This window comes from Acipenser ruthenus, chromosome 8 (assembly GCF_902713425.1).
Source record: "Acipenser ruthenus chromosome 8, fAciRut3.2 maternal haplotype, whole genome shotgun sequence".
Taxonomy (NCBI): domain Eukaryota; kingdom Metazoa; phylum Chordata; class Actinopteri; order Acipenseriformes; family Acipenseridae; genus Acipenser; species Acipenser ruthenus.
This window is the reverse complement of record NC_081196.1, coordinates 4497490-4517232: the sequence shown is the minus strand read 5'-3', so window position 1 is coordinate 4517232 and position 19743 is coordinate 4497490. Positions and strand designations below refer to the sequence as shown.

The 19743-nt window shown below is 41.8% G+C and overlaps 1 protein-coding gene across 1 annotated transcript; it reads right to left on the bottom strand.

Moving 5' to 3' along the window:
* Positions 1-228: 228 nt before the first annotated feature.
* Positions 229-17379, bottom strand: LOC117405151 (vacuolar protein sorting-associated protein 26C). Its single transcript, XM_034922347.2, has 8 exons — positions 17060-17379; positions 8268-8411; positions 7446-7595; positions 4589-4669; positions 3473-3547; positions 1971-2121; positions 1430-1582; positions 229-785 (listed from the first exon to the last, which is right to left on the bottom strand). The coding sequence occupies exons 1-8, from the start codon at positions 17114-17116 to the stop codon at positions 703-705; spliced, it is 894 nt and encodes a 297-aa protein (XP_034778238.2). The 5' UTR covers positions 17117-17379; the 3' UTR covers positions 229-702.
* Positions 17380-19743: the final 2364 nt, after the last annotated feature.

The following is a 19743-nucleotide window of genomic DNA, read 5'->3' as shown; positions in this document are numbered from 1 at the left end:
GCTCATTAATTCATAAAAGGTGTTGTAACTCTTCCAAACTGCCAGCAGTCTTAATTTACACTTTCCCTCTGCAAATCCCTTCTCAAAGCCAGTTTGAACAAGGACAGCGATATCCCAAAAGCAGTGGGGGTTCGGGGGGGTGGCAAAGCCAGCCCGAGTTCTCATGGTACATGGCTCAAGAGCAATGCAGCAGCTTGTTCATGGAAAATTGACTTTTTGAAACTACAATATGAAAACATGCCTTGCAGTTTTATTTTTATTTTGGCTGTTTATACAATCAAAATCTAGTTTTTGGTCTTTCCACAATTAGTAAATATGGGCAGGGGTGTTTATAACTAGAACAAGTATGAGTGCTGAAGTGTCAGGTTTATTCACTGCTAATACTGTTAGCCTCACAATGTAGATACATTTAAAGGGTACAGCATTAACCTTTCACACCTTGCAATGCTAAGTAAATATGTTCAATCTGCAAGGCTCCAAACAGACAAAGCAATGGTCCGGCTGCTACTTCGGTCCAGGTGATTCTGCAGTGCTCTGGGGCGTTTTATTTTCTGTGCATTGTCCATAGCAGGACTCGTCGTCCTTCGCTCAACCGGGTCTTCTTGAACTTCATAAAATATGTTTTCTCTGCTTCTCAAAAGTTATTTTTCCTGCATGGCTGCATAATATTGTCTGAAGACGACTTTTTTTTTTCACCAAACCTCAGACTCTGCACAATTTCAGAGGGAAGTTCTCTGTAATAAGATGGTCATCGTGGAGAACAATTACAACATTCACTTCAAACTCTGGGAGAGGGAGAAAGAAAACAAGAATTAGAAAAAGTATTGATAATCAAATCAGTAATACCAACTTCTTATACAAACAACATTCATTGGTCACAAATTGCATGAATGTTTTCTTTAAATTGGGGACATGCAGATTTCAGAAGTGCCACAATGTAGCTTCAGAATGTTTTTACTTCCTCTTCCTGGAACCATATCACTTCCTGTGAAAAAGGGCCTCATTCTGGTAGACCATGTGGGTTTGTCTGACCCAGGAAGTAATAATAAAATCAAGCACCACAATGTTGCTTTCACAATTTTCATACTTCCTCTTTCTGGGAGTCTGACCCAGGAAGTAATACAGTAACAGGTTGTATTTATTTATTTATTTTTACAAAAAACAGGAATCTTCACATCCCCAATGAAATGAAAAATCAAGCAAAGCTAATTGTTTTTTTTCATACAGAAGCATATTTATTTTGTAACAAACCTTGAAAGCTACAATTACTAGAAACCAGTGACAACTGCTTTCAAACATGAATTATAGCATAACAATAAAACTGTAAACAATTATTGTATGATCTGTTAATACGCAAGCCAAAATACACATGTTGCTGTGGCGTCAACTTAGAAGCAGCGAAAAGAAATGTATGTCTCCATTCCCTTACCGACTTTGAAGTTGGTGGTTTCCAGGGTCGGGCAGGTGAACAGTCTTGGAAAGACCATGTATATAGGGATAGGAAAGCCATGACAAACATCGCCCTCCGCTATCTGGATATTCTGAATCTCGGTGGCGTCTCTGGCATAGCCCTCCGCGCACCCTGAATGAAATGTCACGGTGCATTAATATTACCAGTGAATGTGCACAGCGTAGGCTTTACTTGACAGCCAGCTGTATTAACCATTAAACACCTGACAGTGCTAGGTAACAACTGCTATGGATCATTGTTACCAAGCCATTTAGTGCACAGGGCATCAATGATATCATCCAGGGGGTCTTTACTGTATTAGAGCACAAATGTATTATCTGTTAAAGAAATATGTGGTATAGGTATTTTCTATTAAAGAAATTTTATTACAAAATAGTTTTTTTTTTGTTTTGTTTTTAATGTCTATTAATTCAATACCAAACCAGAATTAAACAATTCAGACTTGATTGTCCTTGCAAAATCTGAAGCAGAAATCTTCTTGAGAGCAAATCCCACTCACCGCAGGTCTCCACTCGAACCAGCTGCAGCTCAATGCTCTTGATCGGCACTTCTGAGCTCTCCACCACCAGCTCTCCACTCAGGGGCTGGCTGAGGATACAGGTAGTCGTGTGAAGATGACCCCGAATGAGAAACTTCGGTAGGGAGCTTCTCTAAAAGAGAAGGAAAGGAAAGATCAAATGTAAAAAAAAAAACTAAACAAAAAAATACGATGGCTTATTTAATATATGCTCATCATTGTGGGGTTTTTGGGATGTCAGAGGATGGCCACAAATCAACAGTTACATGGTGAGGCATGTTTTCACTTCCTCCAGCCCCCACACGCAAAACGCTTAGTAAACAAGACTGAAGAAGCAGCAGGCTGGTGCTTCTCCCTATGAGGGTTTAATTCACACTTCAGACAGGACCTGCTCGTCTTCTCAACAAGGCTGTCACTCACTCTCGGCTAGCCGCAGGGGCCCCTGTGTACCCACACAGCCCACGCTATAAAGCATATCAGAGTCTGCAGCTCTCCTGCATAGCCAGCGCTACAGGTGCCCAGCAGAGGCTGCAAACAGCAAACCAATTCACAAGTGCACTTTTCAACTAATAATGATCCATCCGGATAACACTGTAGCGCTAAATATAAACTGCACCACTTAGACACTTGTCAAGGCGTTCTTCCAAACTGTTAGACAACAGCCAGTTTGGGCTTGCATATAACACCCTCCCCGCACTAATTATTTTTCAAACAGCCTGTCCTGAATTAGCTCCAGTAAGCAGACTGCTATAAAGGAAGCGCACTCTGCACACGTTTAAATTGTATGTTTGGGGCTCCCGAGTGGCGCATCCAGTAAAGGCGCTCCTCGCAGGATGTGCCCTATAGCCTGGAGATCGCAGGTTCGAGTCCAGGCTATGTCACAGCTGACCGTGACCGAGAGTTCCTAGGGGGCGGCGCACAATTGGCTGAGCGCTGCCCGGGTAGGGAGGGCTTAGGTCGGCAGGGGAATCCACGGCTCACCGCGCATCAGCGACCCCTGTGGCCGATAGGGCGCCTGTGGCTCTGCAGCGGAGCCGCCAGATCTGTGTTGTCCTCCGGCACTATAGGTCTGGTGGCATTGCTGTGGATCTGCAGTGCGAAAAATGACGGCTTGGAAGGAGCACGTTTCGGAGGACGCGTGTTCCAGCCTCCGTTTCCCGAGTCGGCGGGGGGGTTGCGAGCGGTGAGCCGGGGATACAGATACTAATTGGGCATGCTAAACTGGGGTGAAAACTGGGGTGAAAACCGGGGTAAAATAATTGGCGACGACTGAATTTAAAAAAAAAAAAATTTAAAAAAAAAAAAAAAAATAGTATGTTTGATTATTCGTGCAATACATGTAGAAACTGCAAGTTCCACCAGGATAACTACTAGCAAGCACTGCACTGTGTCGTACATGCTTCACAGGTTCCAGGATTGTGACTCTGGTATTGCTCTGTTTTAGAAGGATGCTCTGTTCCGAGTGATTCTGTTGTCAGACTCACCTCTCGCACGTTCTGCAGGGTGTCTGGAGTGATAGAGAACTCCACTGGACTGGGCGTCAGCTTCCCCTTTTGTGGCTGGAGAGTATAGAACACAACAGATTAGAAGACTGGTGACCCTTGCAAAGGATACACTTCCAGAAAACCACCACTGAAAAAACACAACTCCGCACTCCAGGCATCGTGCCTGCAGATGTGTGCATGAAGTGCGAGACGCAAAAGATTTTCTACAGTGGTGCAAATCACAAACCTTCAGCACTGCACAAGACACCTGTTTCCCCTAAACTGAGCCAATGAGCTACACACTGTGGGCTCTGGTAGCGGGTTACTCTATTTTATAACAGGTGTTATATGAAGTGTGCAAGTCTAAGACTATACAGGCTAGGGGAGTCTTAGGTAGGTTACCAGCGATTACTTTGGTTACTTGGCTTGCCGATTTTACAGGCATATACATGGGAATTCAACACAGGTTTGATTGTAATAAAGCTCTAGACCTATAAAGTATAGAATATGAATAAGCAGTGAAATGGGCAATTTAAATGTAATAAGCAGTTCTCCAGAGAACAGACAGAGACAATACGCAAGTCCCCAAAATCTAATACTCTCAATAATGGCTGCTAAATAATGTTAATAACAAGTTTCCTGACAATCTGATGATCAGTTCTCCAGTTCAAATTGAATTGAAAAATTTGACATTTTGAAATCTAACATGAAACGCTGTACTACTATTATGGCTTCCGGTAGACTTTTGCAATATCATTTTGTAGTTTCTCTGACTACATGATGTTAAATAAAAGATCTAAATTATGTTCACATATCATTTTTTTGTAATTAGGTCTCAATCCTAAAATTCTAGGAGATGCAAAACTTTTGGCCAAAGCTGTACAGACAGCCACAATCTGTCAGTAATTGAAGCTAAATAATATTAATACCAAGTTTCAGGACAATGGGATTAGCAGTTCCCCAGATCCATGCACGAATGCGTAGTGTGTGTTATACGTACGTGCAGCCGCCTCCACTGCATCCCCTTTGCAGGGGATTTCAAGGCAATGTCAGTTCACCCCACGCCCAGCGCACTGACCTTTGCAAGGCTGTCAGTGTGGATCAGGGCTCTCTTACCAGGGAGTGCACCATGAACTCGCAGGTCTTGCTCAGGTCCTTGGCCAGCAGGGATCTCTTCATATCACATCGCAGGGTGTACTGCAGGACAACAAACACAGCAGACCCTGGTTACACAAGAGCCGGGAGGAGCAGGGTTCGAATCCCAGCTCTGCCACTGACTCACTACCCTCAGAAAGGAAAAAGCTTCATTTGAACCATGTAAACACTGTTGCCTGGTTCCACCTCAGTGTTGCTGCTGTTCCTCAAGTTCATTTGTTTTCTGTATTGAAGAAGGACAGGGTAGGTGGGAGGGTGATCCTGTGTGCTGGAAGGGACAGCACTTCAGGGTGGGAGGCATCATATTTTCCGCTATATTAGGGCCTGAAAGAACACTAAACAAGGTAAATGACTCCCCTCAAAACAACAACAGTAGTGTAGGAGAGAGCACCACCACAGGGTCTGATCGCCTTTCTGTTTTAGCCTAGAGAGAACGCCAGCTAGTACGATAAATACAATGGCCCACACAGCCTCCCTCCTCCTCCCTCCTCTCCCTCTCCCCATGTCCTGACCTCAGGGGTCTCAGCAACAGGGCGCTAGGTTTGCACTTGGCAGGCCTGCGTTGGAGCTGCCAGTCTAAAAGCGCTGGTGTATGTCGTGTTCTGAGGGGGTGGTGTGCGGAGGGAGAGAGAGATACACGCTGTTACTTAGTCTAGAATTACTACCAGAGCTTTCAATGACTTTGCTGTGTTCTAACACAATTTTCCAACACCCACCAGACCACCCACACACAAGCCAGGCTGAGCCAGAGAGCTGCTGTTTCCATGGGGGCTCCGAGAGCCAGCAGAGAAAGAGAGGGAGTGAGTGGGTGCCCAAAACTGCATTACAGTCACAAGCTTCAATGCATAACAGCTGTGAAACCAAAACAATCTGTGCAATTGTATAGCAGAGGGTTAGCAGTCAGAACAAAGCATACATACTGTACAAACATATACTGCTGGATGTGTGATTTGCAATATCAAGGACCCTTTAATTATTTAAATAGTGGTCACATTTAGATCTGCCGACATCAGACCAATAAAGTATATTCCTCATGGCTTGATTGCACATCCAAACACAGCAATCTGCTCCACTGAAGAAGCTGTTTTTATCAGCATGTGAGCTGCTAGCCGTGGAAATGCTTTGTGTGTTGCTGTACAGCGAGTGTGGAGCGTGTGCCGAGTTTGACTCTCTAACCACACGAGAGGTTTCTGCTCATTTCCTTGAACCTCAGGAATGGGAGGAATGCTCGAGGAACGAGACCCTGCGCCAGGAAGTTTCTCTCTCTTACAGACTTCCACAGAGCTCAAAGAACATTGACAAATGCCTTCAAATGCCTTTCAGTGTTTCCTCAAGATACCCTGCACTGCGGATCTGCAAACATTTAGTTTCCCCACAAATAATCATTCCTCATCAACTGAATTCAGACACGGTCAAAACACAGAAGGCTGAACGTTTCACAAAAGAGCATTTCAACGCTTTTTAAAAGAGGTTAGGACTGTAAAGGTACAGGGACTATTGCCACCCACATATATTTTATTAAATAACAAGAACAACAAGGAAAAAAATATGAGCTCATGCTTCTGTTTGTCGGCTCCATGGAAACAGCAGTTAAACAGACACTTTGTGACAGGCACTTTTGTTGGTGCAGGCAGGGTGCCCAGTTTGCCGGTGGGAGATATTAATGATGTTGAATCCAAAAAATAAAGATGGAAAAAAAAGGTCAGCACACAAGGTTTATCAGGTGATGCTGCCATCGCCATCGCCGTCACCGCCACTGCCACTCATACAGCACGGCTCCTGCCTGGGGAAGAACACCAGTCTCGCTGCCAGGCCATTGCAAAACAAAGCACCGTTCTTATTTCACTAAATTGGTTCCGCTTGGGGGATAATGCTTCCATTGCAAAGGCAGCTACATGCAAAATGACCGATTAAATAAACTGACACGTTTAACCCTTTATGGGCTAAAAAAAAAAAAAAAAAAAAAAAAAAAACGCTCATGTCACTCTTAACTCACTTCGGTGCTTTTACCAATAATCAAACACTGGTATCAAGGAGTCTGGAATAATATGACAAAGCTGCACATTTTCTTCACCCTTATCTTAGTGCTGTATGTTAATATATGCCTTAGGAAATCACATTGGAACCTCAAAGGTTCCAATGTGATGTCCATTCTTCAGCTGGACAAAAATAACTCAGGACTGGTTAAACAAGAACATAACACACTGGAGTGCTTTAAAATCCTCAGTCTATCTAGAGGACCACGTTTCTGCCTAAACCAGTCTAAGAGTTGTAGGCATGAGTGTAATTTATGAGAAGAGGTAGCTGTTACTGTAACCCCTCAGCTCGTGGTCTGGTTCTAATAGTCTCTCATGGGCACTAATGGCTGTTATTGGCTTCTGGACTAGGAAGTCCATTTATATTTAATTCAGATAACACCGGAGAAGCTCAGTGCCTTTTTAAAATGTATTTCTACAGAATACCTTACCATTAGTAGGAAAACACAAACGGATAGTGCCAACTGTCTCTCAGTCACTGCTGCTTGATAGAAACATTGGTCTTCTGTATGTGTGGCGCTTCACAGCTTCCTCTTATGCATCGTCTCACCACTAGGAGTCAGTGTAGCTCTGTGCTGGGACAGGAGGTGCAGGGATCACAAGATACTGAGGATGATGAGAAGTTTGAGCCCTGACTCAGTCAAGTGACAGTCAGCTGTACTCGTCTGGGTGAGTGGCTGAATGCCCTTGTCATTTAGTTGTTAAACTGTGTACAAGCAGTGACAAGCGCAAGACAACAAGCATGTGAATATTCCTGACAGCGAGGAAGGGCAGGGCCTTACCTGAATATTCACGAAGACGCCGTGGTACGTCTCATAGAGCACTTTGTTCCCCTTCACGTGCAGCGGGAACTCGAAGGGTATTTCCGTCTTGCCGCCGGGGAATTTCCCTGGTTTGACCACCTCTATGTTACTGCTGATGAGCGTAATGGGCTGGAACAGAAAGAACAGGGCCATAGCACACAGAACCCAACCACTGGAGCCATCATATAATGTCCAGAATGGATCCAATTCACTGTCACAAAAGGATGGAGTTAGGAAAGACTTGATATAAGTTTTAAAAACGTTTCAGGGATGGTAATAAGACTCCCATGGCATAGCAGTTTGATCCATTCCTGGTTTTACTATGAGTTTAATAAGACACACCTGAGCTTGTTATCTTGACACGGTGGCTAATCAAGCTCATAGTAAAACCTGGAATGCATGAAACTTTACAAAACAGGAGTCTTAATTCCATCCCTGTGTTAAAAGCTGTCAACACAGCAGAGACCAGGCCCAGAGGACAAAGCTGCAAATTGAGTAAAGCCAGAGCCTTAACACAGAAAGCTGTATAAACCTGAACTGCACAGAGAGAGGAGAGTACGTGGAATAGGTTACCAAGCTTGTGGCCAAGTCACTGGGACCATCTGAGAACCAACTAGACACAGATCTGAGATCACTGAGCTACTAGGAACCAGTCAAGCACTGGTGGCCCGAATGGCACTATTAATGAGCTCACTTTTTTAGAACAAGCAGAGATGTATTCTTGCTTGTATGTAACGTATTGTAATGTTCTTCTGCTCCCTTCCTCAAGGCAGCCGGTGCGTTTGTAAAGGGGTTGCTCACCTTGACGGAGTTGTAGAAGGCCTCAAACACGCCGACGCTCTTGGAGCTGAGCTGCAGGTTCACAGTTCCCTCCATGGTGAGGGAGAGGCCCTGGTGCTGAACAGAGTCTTTACTCATCACCACCACCACCCCTGAAAGAGCCTCCTGACACCAGAGAGAGAGAGAAAGAAAGCTGTGATGAGCTGTGTCGTGCTTTTGACCTTGTATCTCAATACATACGATACACACAGTACCTCTGTTATAATACCATATACTGTGTAAAGAAAGTATCACCTCTATGTAATAAATATCTGGTTGATGACCCCAGAGTAATGCACTCTCACTCCTCGGGAATGACGCACACAAAACCCTGACAACAACATGGCCCATGAATGTTTCATGTCTCCTCTAGACTGATCCAGCGCTCTGCAGAATGAGTCAAGAAACATCAACCAGATATTTATTACATAGAGGTCTTAACGCACTTCTCCGCATCTGCCCACGTCATCCAGACCCCCCCCCCCCTTCTTGTCTGCCAAGGCTGTGAAAGCTTCATGAATATTTCAAGAGGAGCTCCAGCCTTTAGTAACATTGAAATAGGAAAAATAATATGAAATAAAAAAATGCCTCAGGGGTTGTATTATACATTAAGCTCTGCTACCACATTCTACCAATCAGAGTTAGTCTCTCTGTCACTCGATAGCCTCTTGTGAAAGGCAGCAGTGAGAAAAGAGGAGCCCTCAGCTGAGTGTATGCTGCATCGCTGAGAGTTCAGAGTCTTCGTTACGGATCTGCAGGCAGTAGGGATCTCCCGGGAAATCAAGCACAACAGCAACGCTAAACAACGGAATGGTACAAAGCATGGAAGTTTAAGTTTATTCTACATGCACTCAAAAATAAAAGATCACCACGACCTACATCCGTTGCATGTAAAAATGTGTGACAGACGGACAGGTGTCTTCATTTCTCCACAGAGTTAATTACTTTGATATAGATAAGTGACAGACAGACGTACACATCACCTTATACACCAATACGACGTTTCATCATCACAGAAATGCTGTTCTCTTAGTATGTAAAACTCAAAGTATGACATATGTACATACGCCGGGACGGAAATACGAATACTGAAACAGTCGTTTTAAAAGTTTAAAGAATTTATTGGCCAGACAAAAGCTAGCCGTGCCTCAGCCACCAGAAATACTGTGCCGTCCATCCTGTTCTAATTGATTAGATAGAATTGATTAGAGCTGACCACCCTCAAGTCCTCACGTACTGTAACAGTGATCTTTGAGCACTGACAGCCAGGCATAAGGGGGCCTGGTCTTCTAGAGGAATCAGCAAAGGCAATTCACAAAACAAAACTAAATAATTTGCACTCAAACACAGGTCAGCGAGGACTTTCAAACTGGAACACAAGAATTCTATTTCTGATTCAATCCTACAGCAGCTGTTGGTGTGAGTTATCGGGTTCATTACTGTATGGTGCCTCAGAACAACTTAAAGGATTTACTTTTCACTTGTATAGAGCAGGCTCAGGAATAACATCTTAATCAAATCCCAGGACACAGTCTCGGCAGAGCAGAGCAGAGAGGATTGGGAGGAGACTAAAACACTGCGTCTGTGTCGATCTGACCCCGAGGGAAGACCCATAAAGGACTCATTCATCCTCCACTCAATCACTTCCTTTTTATACAAGCCCTAAATCTATCACCGATTTAAAACAAGACCACAGCCGTTAACTAAAACAGAAAATTGTATTCCATTAATATCTGAAGGAGTATGCAGACTAATTGATGTAACTCAGCGGGCAGCTCGTCTTAGTTATCTTGCTAGAGCTCAGGCTCAAACTGTATTCATCGTTACTTATGTTTTAGGTCATTTTTACAAACAAGACCATCTTTCAAGCAACAATGTCTTTTCACTTGGGTAGTAATCGAGGTTCAAAGGGTTAACATTCGTCCAAAATCATGAACTGATACGGTACAGACTAGAACTACTAACGGCTCTTATGGCTAATAGATACATAAAAGCAGAGCTTATATTTTCAGCTCTAAAGGAGTATCCAAACTTTCCACAGGAGGGCAGCAACAATACAGCCTATTTTGTGAGAATTGCACAACTTTTCAGTGCAGATAAAAGGGTATTTTACAAAGTTTTTTGTTGTGTTAATAGCTCTTTGAATCAGACAATCGGATATAACTGAACCAGAAAATGTGACATGATGGTTGAACCAATGTGGTTTAAATTAGCAGTATTGGTAGTTTATAGAAGTTATTCCTTTTATTATCAAGTGAATTTGGTTTGCTTTATAAGGGGTGATGTAGCCCTACTCTACAGATCCCAGGTTCACTATAGAACCTCTTCTGAAACACTGGGCTTGGAATTGACAGCTTTGTTCAGCTCTCTGATTAGAAGCCCATCGTGTGTGTGTATCCAATCACGACGCTGTAGTGGGACACTACTGTGGTGGATTTGATTAGGTAAATTGTCTGCCAAGTCTTTCTTCTCTCGACTCTGCTAGGAGAGGAACTTTAACACTGAATTGCAATAGACGCACTACCCTCAATCATAATCTGGCTACTATACCACCTTAAATCAGTTGTTCTTTGACGTCTTGTGACACCTTGTATCCAGAGTGAATAGGCCCATACAAATATCATACACAAACCCCAGCCACAGCACCCAGCAGTGCTGGAAACAATAAAGGACAACCCATTGATCCTGGTGATCGATAGGTGCTCCGAGGGTCGTCATGCGCTAATCTTGTTGACTACCAGATCAAAGCAAACTGCACACACAAAGACAGGGATATACCTCCAGTATTCAAGGAGGCTGTATTGAAATGGCTTTGAACCACTGATGTTAAACAAACCAACCAACAAAAACTCTTCAAAAGAAGTTTATACGAAAACGTCCCTGAGAAGATGACTTCCAGTTGATACATTCGTCATTGAACTCAAGTTATAAGATGCAGCATGATGGAGGGTTTAAAAGTTATGCATGACAATTCAGAACAGAGGGCATTTCTTTGAAGCTTAAGCCTGGACAATTTGCTGCTTCTGAATTGTTTGCAAGCAAAAACCTCGGCTCACAAAAGGATGAATGATCAAATGTAGTGTATGTTAAAATGCTATAACATATTACACACCGTTATCTAAATGCATGCCATACTAGGGTCAAAATATTCCAGGAATTCTGTCTGTTTAATGTTGGAACAGGAGAATGTACACATTTTACAGCTCTGGGCAAATGTTTTGCGTCACCCTATAGAATTAACGCATTGTGCTTCATAAAGTCAAAAAAACAGATAAATAGAAAAATGTGACATTTTGAAATCTAACATGAAATACTGTACTACTTATTAGGGCTTCCGGTAGACAATATAATTTTGTAGTTTCTTTGATTACATGATGTTAAATAAAATATCTAAATTATGTTAATATTGGGGATTTCGATTTGCTGCCGTTATGATACCCCACTGTCTCTTACTGGGTTCTTTACGCTCGGTCAAATCAAACTAGTTCAATTCTATAATGACAGAGCTGACCATCGCTTTTAAAAACACAAGCCTTCCATTATCAAAACTTGCAATGCTGCTTTCTGAGAAAAAAAAAAAATCATTCAAAAGGTTAATATTACTGTGCACGTTTGGGAACGGCTGCTAAAGGGTTTTCACTTTTCACACACTTGACGATCGTCCTCGGCTCCTCGTTTCTTGAAGCACTGCCAAACCCAGGAGCAGCCCAGGAGCAGGGAGACAAAGTGGGCAGGAATGTAGAGTTAGCTCAGGCATGTCCAATCATGGTCCTGGAGGACCATTCCACTCCAGGTTTAACAGGTAAAATGAGATAACTAACTGAGTCTGGACGGAGGTTTAAATGGTTCACTTAAACAATTTCGAACAGGAAAGGCACAAAGACCACCCCTGAGAGCTGATCTTCAGGAACAAATGGATTTAAATTTATTAAAAGGAGCCAAAACACGCAGACACAGACACAGACACAGACACAGACACACACAGACAGAGATACACACACAGAGACACAGACACACACATAGACACAGACACACACAGACACACACAGACACAGACACAGACACACACACCTCTCCCGTGCTGCTCTCCACTTCTCTTTTTCTTGCCAGACACACAGTTCTGTATTTGTTTAATCCACGACGCAGAGAGAAAGAAAGAACTAATTTACTGTTAAAAGCATTTCTAGGAGTTTAAAAGCTAGCAATTAGCCAGAGCTTCCCCGGCCATTACCAGTAGCGTGAGGTAATTAGCGCTGTTACTGGAAGCGAGGAGTTGCCTTTTGATTAGCAGGCATGATAATTGCGGTTAGTCCTGAAAAGCCCACAGTACCCCAGGGTTATTGGAATCTACTCTTCAGGTTGTGTTGCTGGAATACAAATGCTTTCCAGAGAAATGCTCCTTGTCATTTTCCTGCTGTTTAATGTGATTTATTGTACGATTTTTGTGTTCCACCAAGGCTCAGTTTTCTTTGTCATTTTGTTTAGGTTTAAAAATCAAAGAAACATGTCCCCACATTTAATAAGAGACAGTGCTGCAGTGCTGCGTTGCCAGTTACTGAGGGTACAGGCCACAGCTAATGAAGGAGGAATCTGGTTTTGGATACCGTACTGATGGAGCAACACTGTTATTAACATTCATCTTTAGTTTGAATACTGTCAAGTGAATAATAAACAAACAAAGAAGTCTGTGCCTGAACAGTAATACAGCGCTGTTTATGGAACAAGAGCAGCTACAGAACACAGGATTCCATAAAGACATAATACACAGCAATACAGCATCCCTAACACTGTCACCCGTAACCAGGAATGCGAACTTTCCTTTTTATTTTTATAAACTTTGAGCATGCAATTAACATAAAGATTAGGCTACTGTATCATTATGGCTCAGAAATAATCCACAGCTGTGTGCCTTTGATGTGCACTTCTGGAGGATTTCAGCCCTGTGCCAATCTAAAACACTGACTCACAGCCTCTGAGCATTCAAATATCTATTACCTGCCAGATCAATTACCCGTCAGATCATCCCCATGCCGCCCTGATCAGCAATTTAAACGTGAATAGGTGTGCGGTCACCTACTGTACCTGACTGTATACTGAAGACAGATCCCAGCAGGGTATGTATCATTTACAGTAAAGACCACCATGGATTTTCAGTAGTCAAACACATTCAGGGATGCGTTACCCCTTGTTTAGTAAATATCATGGTGCAGTACATGGAGAATGACTGGATAGTGCTAGGCTGTTCACAGATAGAGGCCAATGGCTTGCTCTGTTTGTTTCCTGTCAGGCATTCTGTTCTGTGTTGTTTTTCAAGACCAGATAACACAGATGTCTGAGTTGGATAACAAGTCATACTGTATTGTGAAGCAGGTAGTACTGTCAGGGGTTGTTTTTCCTAGAAATAATGTATTAGCTGTCCTGAGACTGGTAACATATCCTGTTAAATCAGTCATATTGCATCTGTCATATTTCATACTACCTTTGAAACAGATTTATTAGAATGATCTGCCTTGCCAACACAGTGTCCAATCATTAAGGCTGTATTTTTTTTTCAGGGTTATCACTGATTTCTGTGAAATTCACCCATTGCCGCATAATATGTAGTTCCCCAGGGAAATTTCCATTTCGGAAAGAATAGTGTAAATATATATATATATATATATATATATATATATATATATATATATATATATATTTTTTTTTTATTTTTTTTTTGTCACTTAAAAATAAATATAGCAAATGTTTGTCTTATTGACACAGTACCTGTTACACTGCATTTAGGAACCTGGCAGCCGGTTTAGTTTGCTTCCGGTAAATGATTGAACACACTGCATAGAGCTGCAAAATGTCTTCAACAAAAAAAGACACCAGGTCCAGCTGCATCAAAGATCGGAAATATTTCTGCTACAGGTTGCTGTCTGGTACAGGAAGGGGACATTTCACATGTCTGTTGTTATATTTACATTTAATTACGTTATTTTCTTATTTTGATAATTCACTGATGGTGAAAACAGAATGTCTTTAAAAAGGTGGACATAAAAACAAAACATTCTACAATTTAGCATTTATAGTTTTTCAGGTAAGCCTTCAAAAATTTAGGAACATTTGTTGTATTGTTTTCTATTTTTGTAAGCATTATGTTTAATCGTGAAATACATATTTCTAGACTGTGGAATAAGCAATTTTTTTGCCATGAAAAAAAAAAAAATATACAGCCTGACCAATCATCCCCTGAAGCCTGTGTTCAGCCAATCAGATTCAGGCAGTGGTCAATGACCTTTTACATTCAGCTTTACACTGAAGTGATTGGCTCACACAAAGACCTAAGCCAGTCGTCATACAAGCTCAGCTCAAACATATTTCCAGTTCCATTCGCACACAGTAACCTAACTTCAAGTTCATTCCAGGGTTACTAACAGTGCCACTCTTTAAACGGGAGCTGGCTGACAAGACCATCAGAACCACACCAATACCTAGGGTATGTACGGGAGCATTTCTAGACTTACTGTACTTCTCTACTTTGTGATTTAATGACAGATAACGCTCCCTGGGCTCCTCTGCTGGGGACAGCCCTGAGAGTTTGAAACTGAAGATCTAGGAATCCAGACATGCCCATTTACAACTACCTTTATTAAACAACCCCCCCATGCCGTACATTCTCATTACCCTAATCACGTACAGCATACCTACTGCTTTAACCAAGACACCAGCAACAGCAGCAGTGTAACCATGGAAGTAAGGACTTCACACACATGCATTTCCCTTGCCCCAGTAGTCGCACTATGTCTCAAGGATAAAGCAGCCACCAACACTTAGACCCTTCTCTATACTGTGGCACAGGACCAGCCAGTGATAGAATGCAATGTAGGAAAGCAGAGGAATTGCTATGCAAAGCCCCCTCCTCAGACCACAGCAATGAAACGGTCTGTATGAAAGACGCATGGACTTTACCATTACCAACACAACCTGAATGGTTGGTTGAGCGTGTGAGTCTGCTGTGACCGCACAAAATCACCCTGGTGGCTGCCTTTGAGAAACACCACCTGAGCGCCCAGGCACAATGGAGAGCCCTCCCCCTCCATCGCTACACAGGCTCATTCCATACCTCAAGGCAGCAGTGTGAAGACTTCAATAGTCAAGAGTCTACAAGATGGGGATTTTGCCAACAGGTGACATCCAAAAATGAAACATTTACTGTGGAAGAACTACCATAAGGTATTGTTGCATGAATGAACTCGTTGCCACATTCATATTCAATGTGTATAAAATACTAAGCAAAATTGCACATGTGGGCTTACAGCACACAGGAGTCGATACACATGTAAAAACGCAAATATGGCAATAGACAAGATCATTTCTGCAAATATACCCCACGCAAGTTCCTTTATAAGGTGAAAGAATATCCTTAGTAAATATTTCATTTTTTGACCGTCGCTTGTAGGCAGAATTTCCATCCCATTGTCATGGCTGTTGGGGAGAGAAACACAATATATAATGAGACAGGTCACCTCAAGTCATGAGCATTGCTGCTGTGGTGCAAAAAGTTAAAGGTTCAAAGGATGTATTTCAAATATTTACCTTCCATGACAACAGAATGCGCACATGAGTTAGGTCCAATGATTCTCAACTCAGGTGTGTCTTATTAAAAACACAGCAAAACCAGGAATGGATCACGGCTTTGCAATGGGAGTCTTATTTCCATCCCAGGAATTGAATATATCATTTTATTTTCAGGTCTGCCATGAAAGTGCAGTCAAATTGTAGCCACATGGTTGTACCGTACTCTCAATTTAGACAGAACTATGCCGAGTACTAATTTGATGCATCTGTTACAAACTGGAAACAAAGCCTGCTGTGTTTGCTTTTTTTGACTCGATACCGGCAACAACGCGCTACGTTAATATCATGCCGTTTTAGTAACTTCAATATTCTGGCTTATGCTTGAGCTAAGCTATGCATTCACAATTCTAAAAGGTATTGACAATGTCTACCCAAGGGACTTTTTCGACCTGAAAAAAGAAACAAGGACCAGGGGTCACAAATGGAGATTAGATTAAGAGCCATTCAGAACAGAAAATAGGAGGCATTTATTTACACAGAGAATTGTGAGGGTCTGGAACCAACTCCCCAGTAATGTTGTTGAATCCGACACCCCGGGATCCGTCAAGAAGCTGCTTGATGAGATTCTGGGATCAATAAGCTACTAACAACTAAACGAGCAAGATGGGCCGAATGGCCTCCTCTCGTTTGTAAACTTTCTTATGATTTTCACAAATGAATACGTTTAGTTTACAGAGACAGGTCCACTGTCCATTGGGAGACGGTACAGAATCACATGAACTGATGCAATTACAACTGATTTTCACAAAAAAGGGTATGAGTTCGATACAACGAAGTCACTAGTATTTATTATATGTTGTTTAGACTTAATAGTCTGAGGAGTGCAATTCGCTACACTTGTATAACACACGACACTGTGGATTTCAACTCATTGGAGTCATGCTTCAACAGAATACAAAGTAACTATGATCAATGCGTCATACAATATCATACGGGAGACACGTTTGCAGAACACCTGGCTAGCTGAATGTAAGATAGATGATTGGATTATACTATGGGGTGTTGTCAGAAAAATAATTTACCAATCATTCATGAATTACTGTTTTTTTTTTGTTTTGTTTTTTTACATTACAATAAATGAATAACAAGCATAACGGGGCAGCGGATTGGGAGCCCCGTGTCCGCCCAGAACGCAGATTTGAAGAAAGTCTTACCCCTTCGTGATAGACTTTGTTTGCCCTCTTAAGCCGGATGTCCAAGCTTACACTCATTTTGGTTTTCTTTCAGCTATTTACTTCCGAGATCCTTGAAGCCGCAAGAAAACAGTACGGTTCCTGACTGGTGAGGCAGCTATCGAGTCACATGACGGCCGAAACGATCATGTGAATGTTTGATCACATGGCTTTATGACAGCGGCATTCTGTTGACATTTTTTTTAATCGTTTTAAAACCTTTTATACATATATACATTGGAACACTGTATGTAAAAACATAAGCATGTTAATGAAGGTACGATATATTATTTTTCGCAAATGTTTGCCTGTCTCGTGATCTTCTTAGTAGTGGCGTTGGTTGCTTATGCTGGCAAGCACGAGCTTGACAGTGTTGCGTAATTGCGACGGGGTTGCTTGGTGCCCCAGACAGAAGAATTGCATCATTTCGGAAGTTTGTTGCGAAATGCCGTTTTATAACGAAAGGTTTTTTTTCTACTAGTAGTACAGTTGCTGTACAAAAATAAATGGAGATATGTAGCACAAACGGATTTTAAACAGACACGCTATTAAAAACAGTAAGACCAGACCGCATTGCGGTGCTACATTGCAGGGGGGTGTTTGCTTGCAAACTTGTCACAATTCTTCGGTTTAGTTTGAGGTCCAATATTGATTTAAAAACAAGATCCCTAGAATAGTATCGCTATGGCAGGGATGTATCATCAACTTTCTGTCTGCCAGCCAAGCCTTTATTTAACATTTGGATGCTGTAAACTAAAGTGTGTATTAAAAGAACACAAAACTCCGCCAGCAACAGGAATTGCCAAAGACATGCCACGCTGTTAGTAAGTCTTTAACTAACCCTATATTTCTGTTCCTGGTGCTAGACTCGATGTTTAAAAGACGTTCCACACCCTCAGCAATTTGAATTTATAGAAATATTGCACTTTGAAAAGTTGCTGTGGAGTTCTGTCGACAGGTGTGACGAGCCTTTGTCTCTTCCTACAGTAATGAGTGGATATCTATTAATTGGTATTAGATTTGTATCGAAAGCTTGATAATCCAATATGTAAGGTAACAGTACATTAAGAGTTCTGACCAAGGTTTAAATCAAATTGTTTTCCTCGTACCCCACCCCCTCCCCCTTTCTTCTGTTGAAGATCGTACGGTGTTTGCTTGTATTTTGTACTTCCGTTTGGAGCATGCAGACATTTCAAAGACAGTACTATGGAAGTAAATGTTGCTGCTGCTTCCTGGTACCAAACCATACACTTTTTTGACTCCAGCAGCCATGCGACCTTCCGCAAAGTATGCGATTAGGTACCAGGAAAGAGGAATTGTCCTGTAAACAATCTGTATATCCCAAATGAAATTATGAGAAACAAAGCAACGAGCGAAAAAACCTTCAACACAAGAAAAGTGAGAGCATTTGCCATGCTGCTAGTGCTAATAAGAGGGAGGAAAACAGATTTTAAATTATTATATATTGTATTATTGTGTAATGCGTTGCATGAAGACATTTTTTATGCTGGAATGTTTATGAAAGTAATGATAGTTATGTCTCTTTTTGCAGAATACATATTGTATGTGTTGCCATGGGAACAAAATAGCTGCCACTGTGCAGAAATACTTAGTTCTTAATATTCTGACAGCCTGTTTGATGAATTTTTATTTTAGCTCTACTTTATGTTGCTGGGGGGGGGGGGGGGGGGGGGGGCATCCAAGTGGGGTGTTGTTGAGCTTACCACACTTTATCGTATTTAATTTGCACTACTATATTTTTCACAGCACTGTAGCAAAGGTCATTCTGATATTTAGATGTACGCAATTAAATAGTATTATTATTTATGTATTTATTAGCAGACACCCTTACAAGATATCTTTACATACAAGATATTTTTTACATACAATTACATTATTTTTTACATACAATTACCCATTTATACAGTTGGGTTTTTACTGGAGCAATCTAGGTAAAGTACCTTGCTCAAGGGTACAGCAGCAGTGTCCCCCACCTGGGATTGAACCCACGACCCTCCAGTCAAGAGTCCAGAGCCCTAACCACTACGCCACACTGCTGCCCATTATATATGTATGTGTGTGTGTCTCCGTGTGAGATATATATATATATATATATATATATATATAATGCACTTTGGTTTTCAGTAGTCATTAGTATTAGTAAAAATGTTTAACAGTTTAACAGTACGGAAAGACTATTTTTAGTGGTATTCACATAGGTGAATATTTTGATGTAGGTTATCTGAAACCTAATTAGGAAAATTAACACTTGTTTTGCAGACAACAGAAATTACAAAAATATATATTTCATTATCCCGTTTCAGTGTCAAAAACACAGCATATGTTCGCGCCTATTTTGACCGGTTAATTGTCAAACCGTTTTTTTTTTTGTTTTTTTTAAGGTCTTCCATAGAACACCTTCTATCTCTGCGTCACAGTGCGATCGAGGACGCCGTTGCTTTCATGGGCAGTACCTGGAACAGCGGTTTCCAATGTAAATATTTAAAGAAAATAGGCGGTTAAGAAACTGTCGCCATTGTGGCTCCTACACTAAATAATAATATAGTAATATTTTATACGACGACGGAGCCAACATGGCAAAATCAGACGCGCTGTTTCAGAACCTTCTTGCTCCACCTACAAATTTAACTGCTACTTGATTGACA

Coding starts and splice junctions, on each gene's coding strand:
- LOC117405151 (XM_034922347.2), bottom strand. CDS start 17,116: ATGAGTGTAAGCTTGGACATCCGGCTTAAGAGGGCAAACAAAGTCTAT. Junction 3,548..4,588: donor AGTTCATGGTGCACTCCCTG/GTAAGAGAGCCC, acceptor TATACTCTCCAG/CCACAAAAGGGGAAGCTGAC. Junction 786..1,429: donor AACCACCAACTTCAAAGTCG/GTAAGGGAATGG, acceptor TCCCTCTCCCAG/AGTTTGAAGTGAATGTTGTA.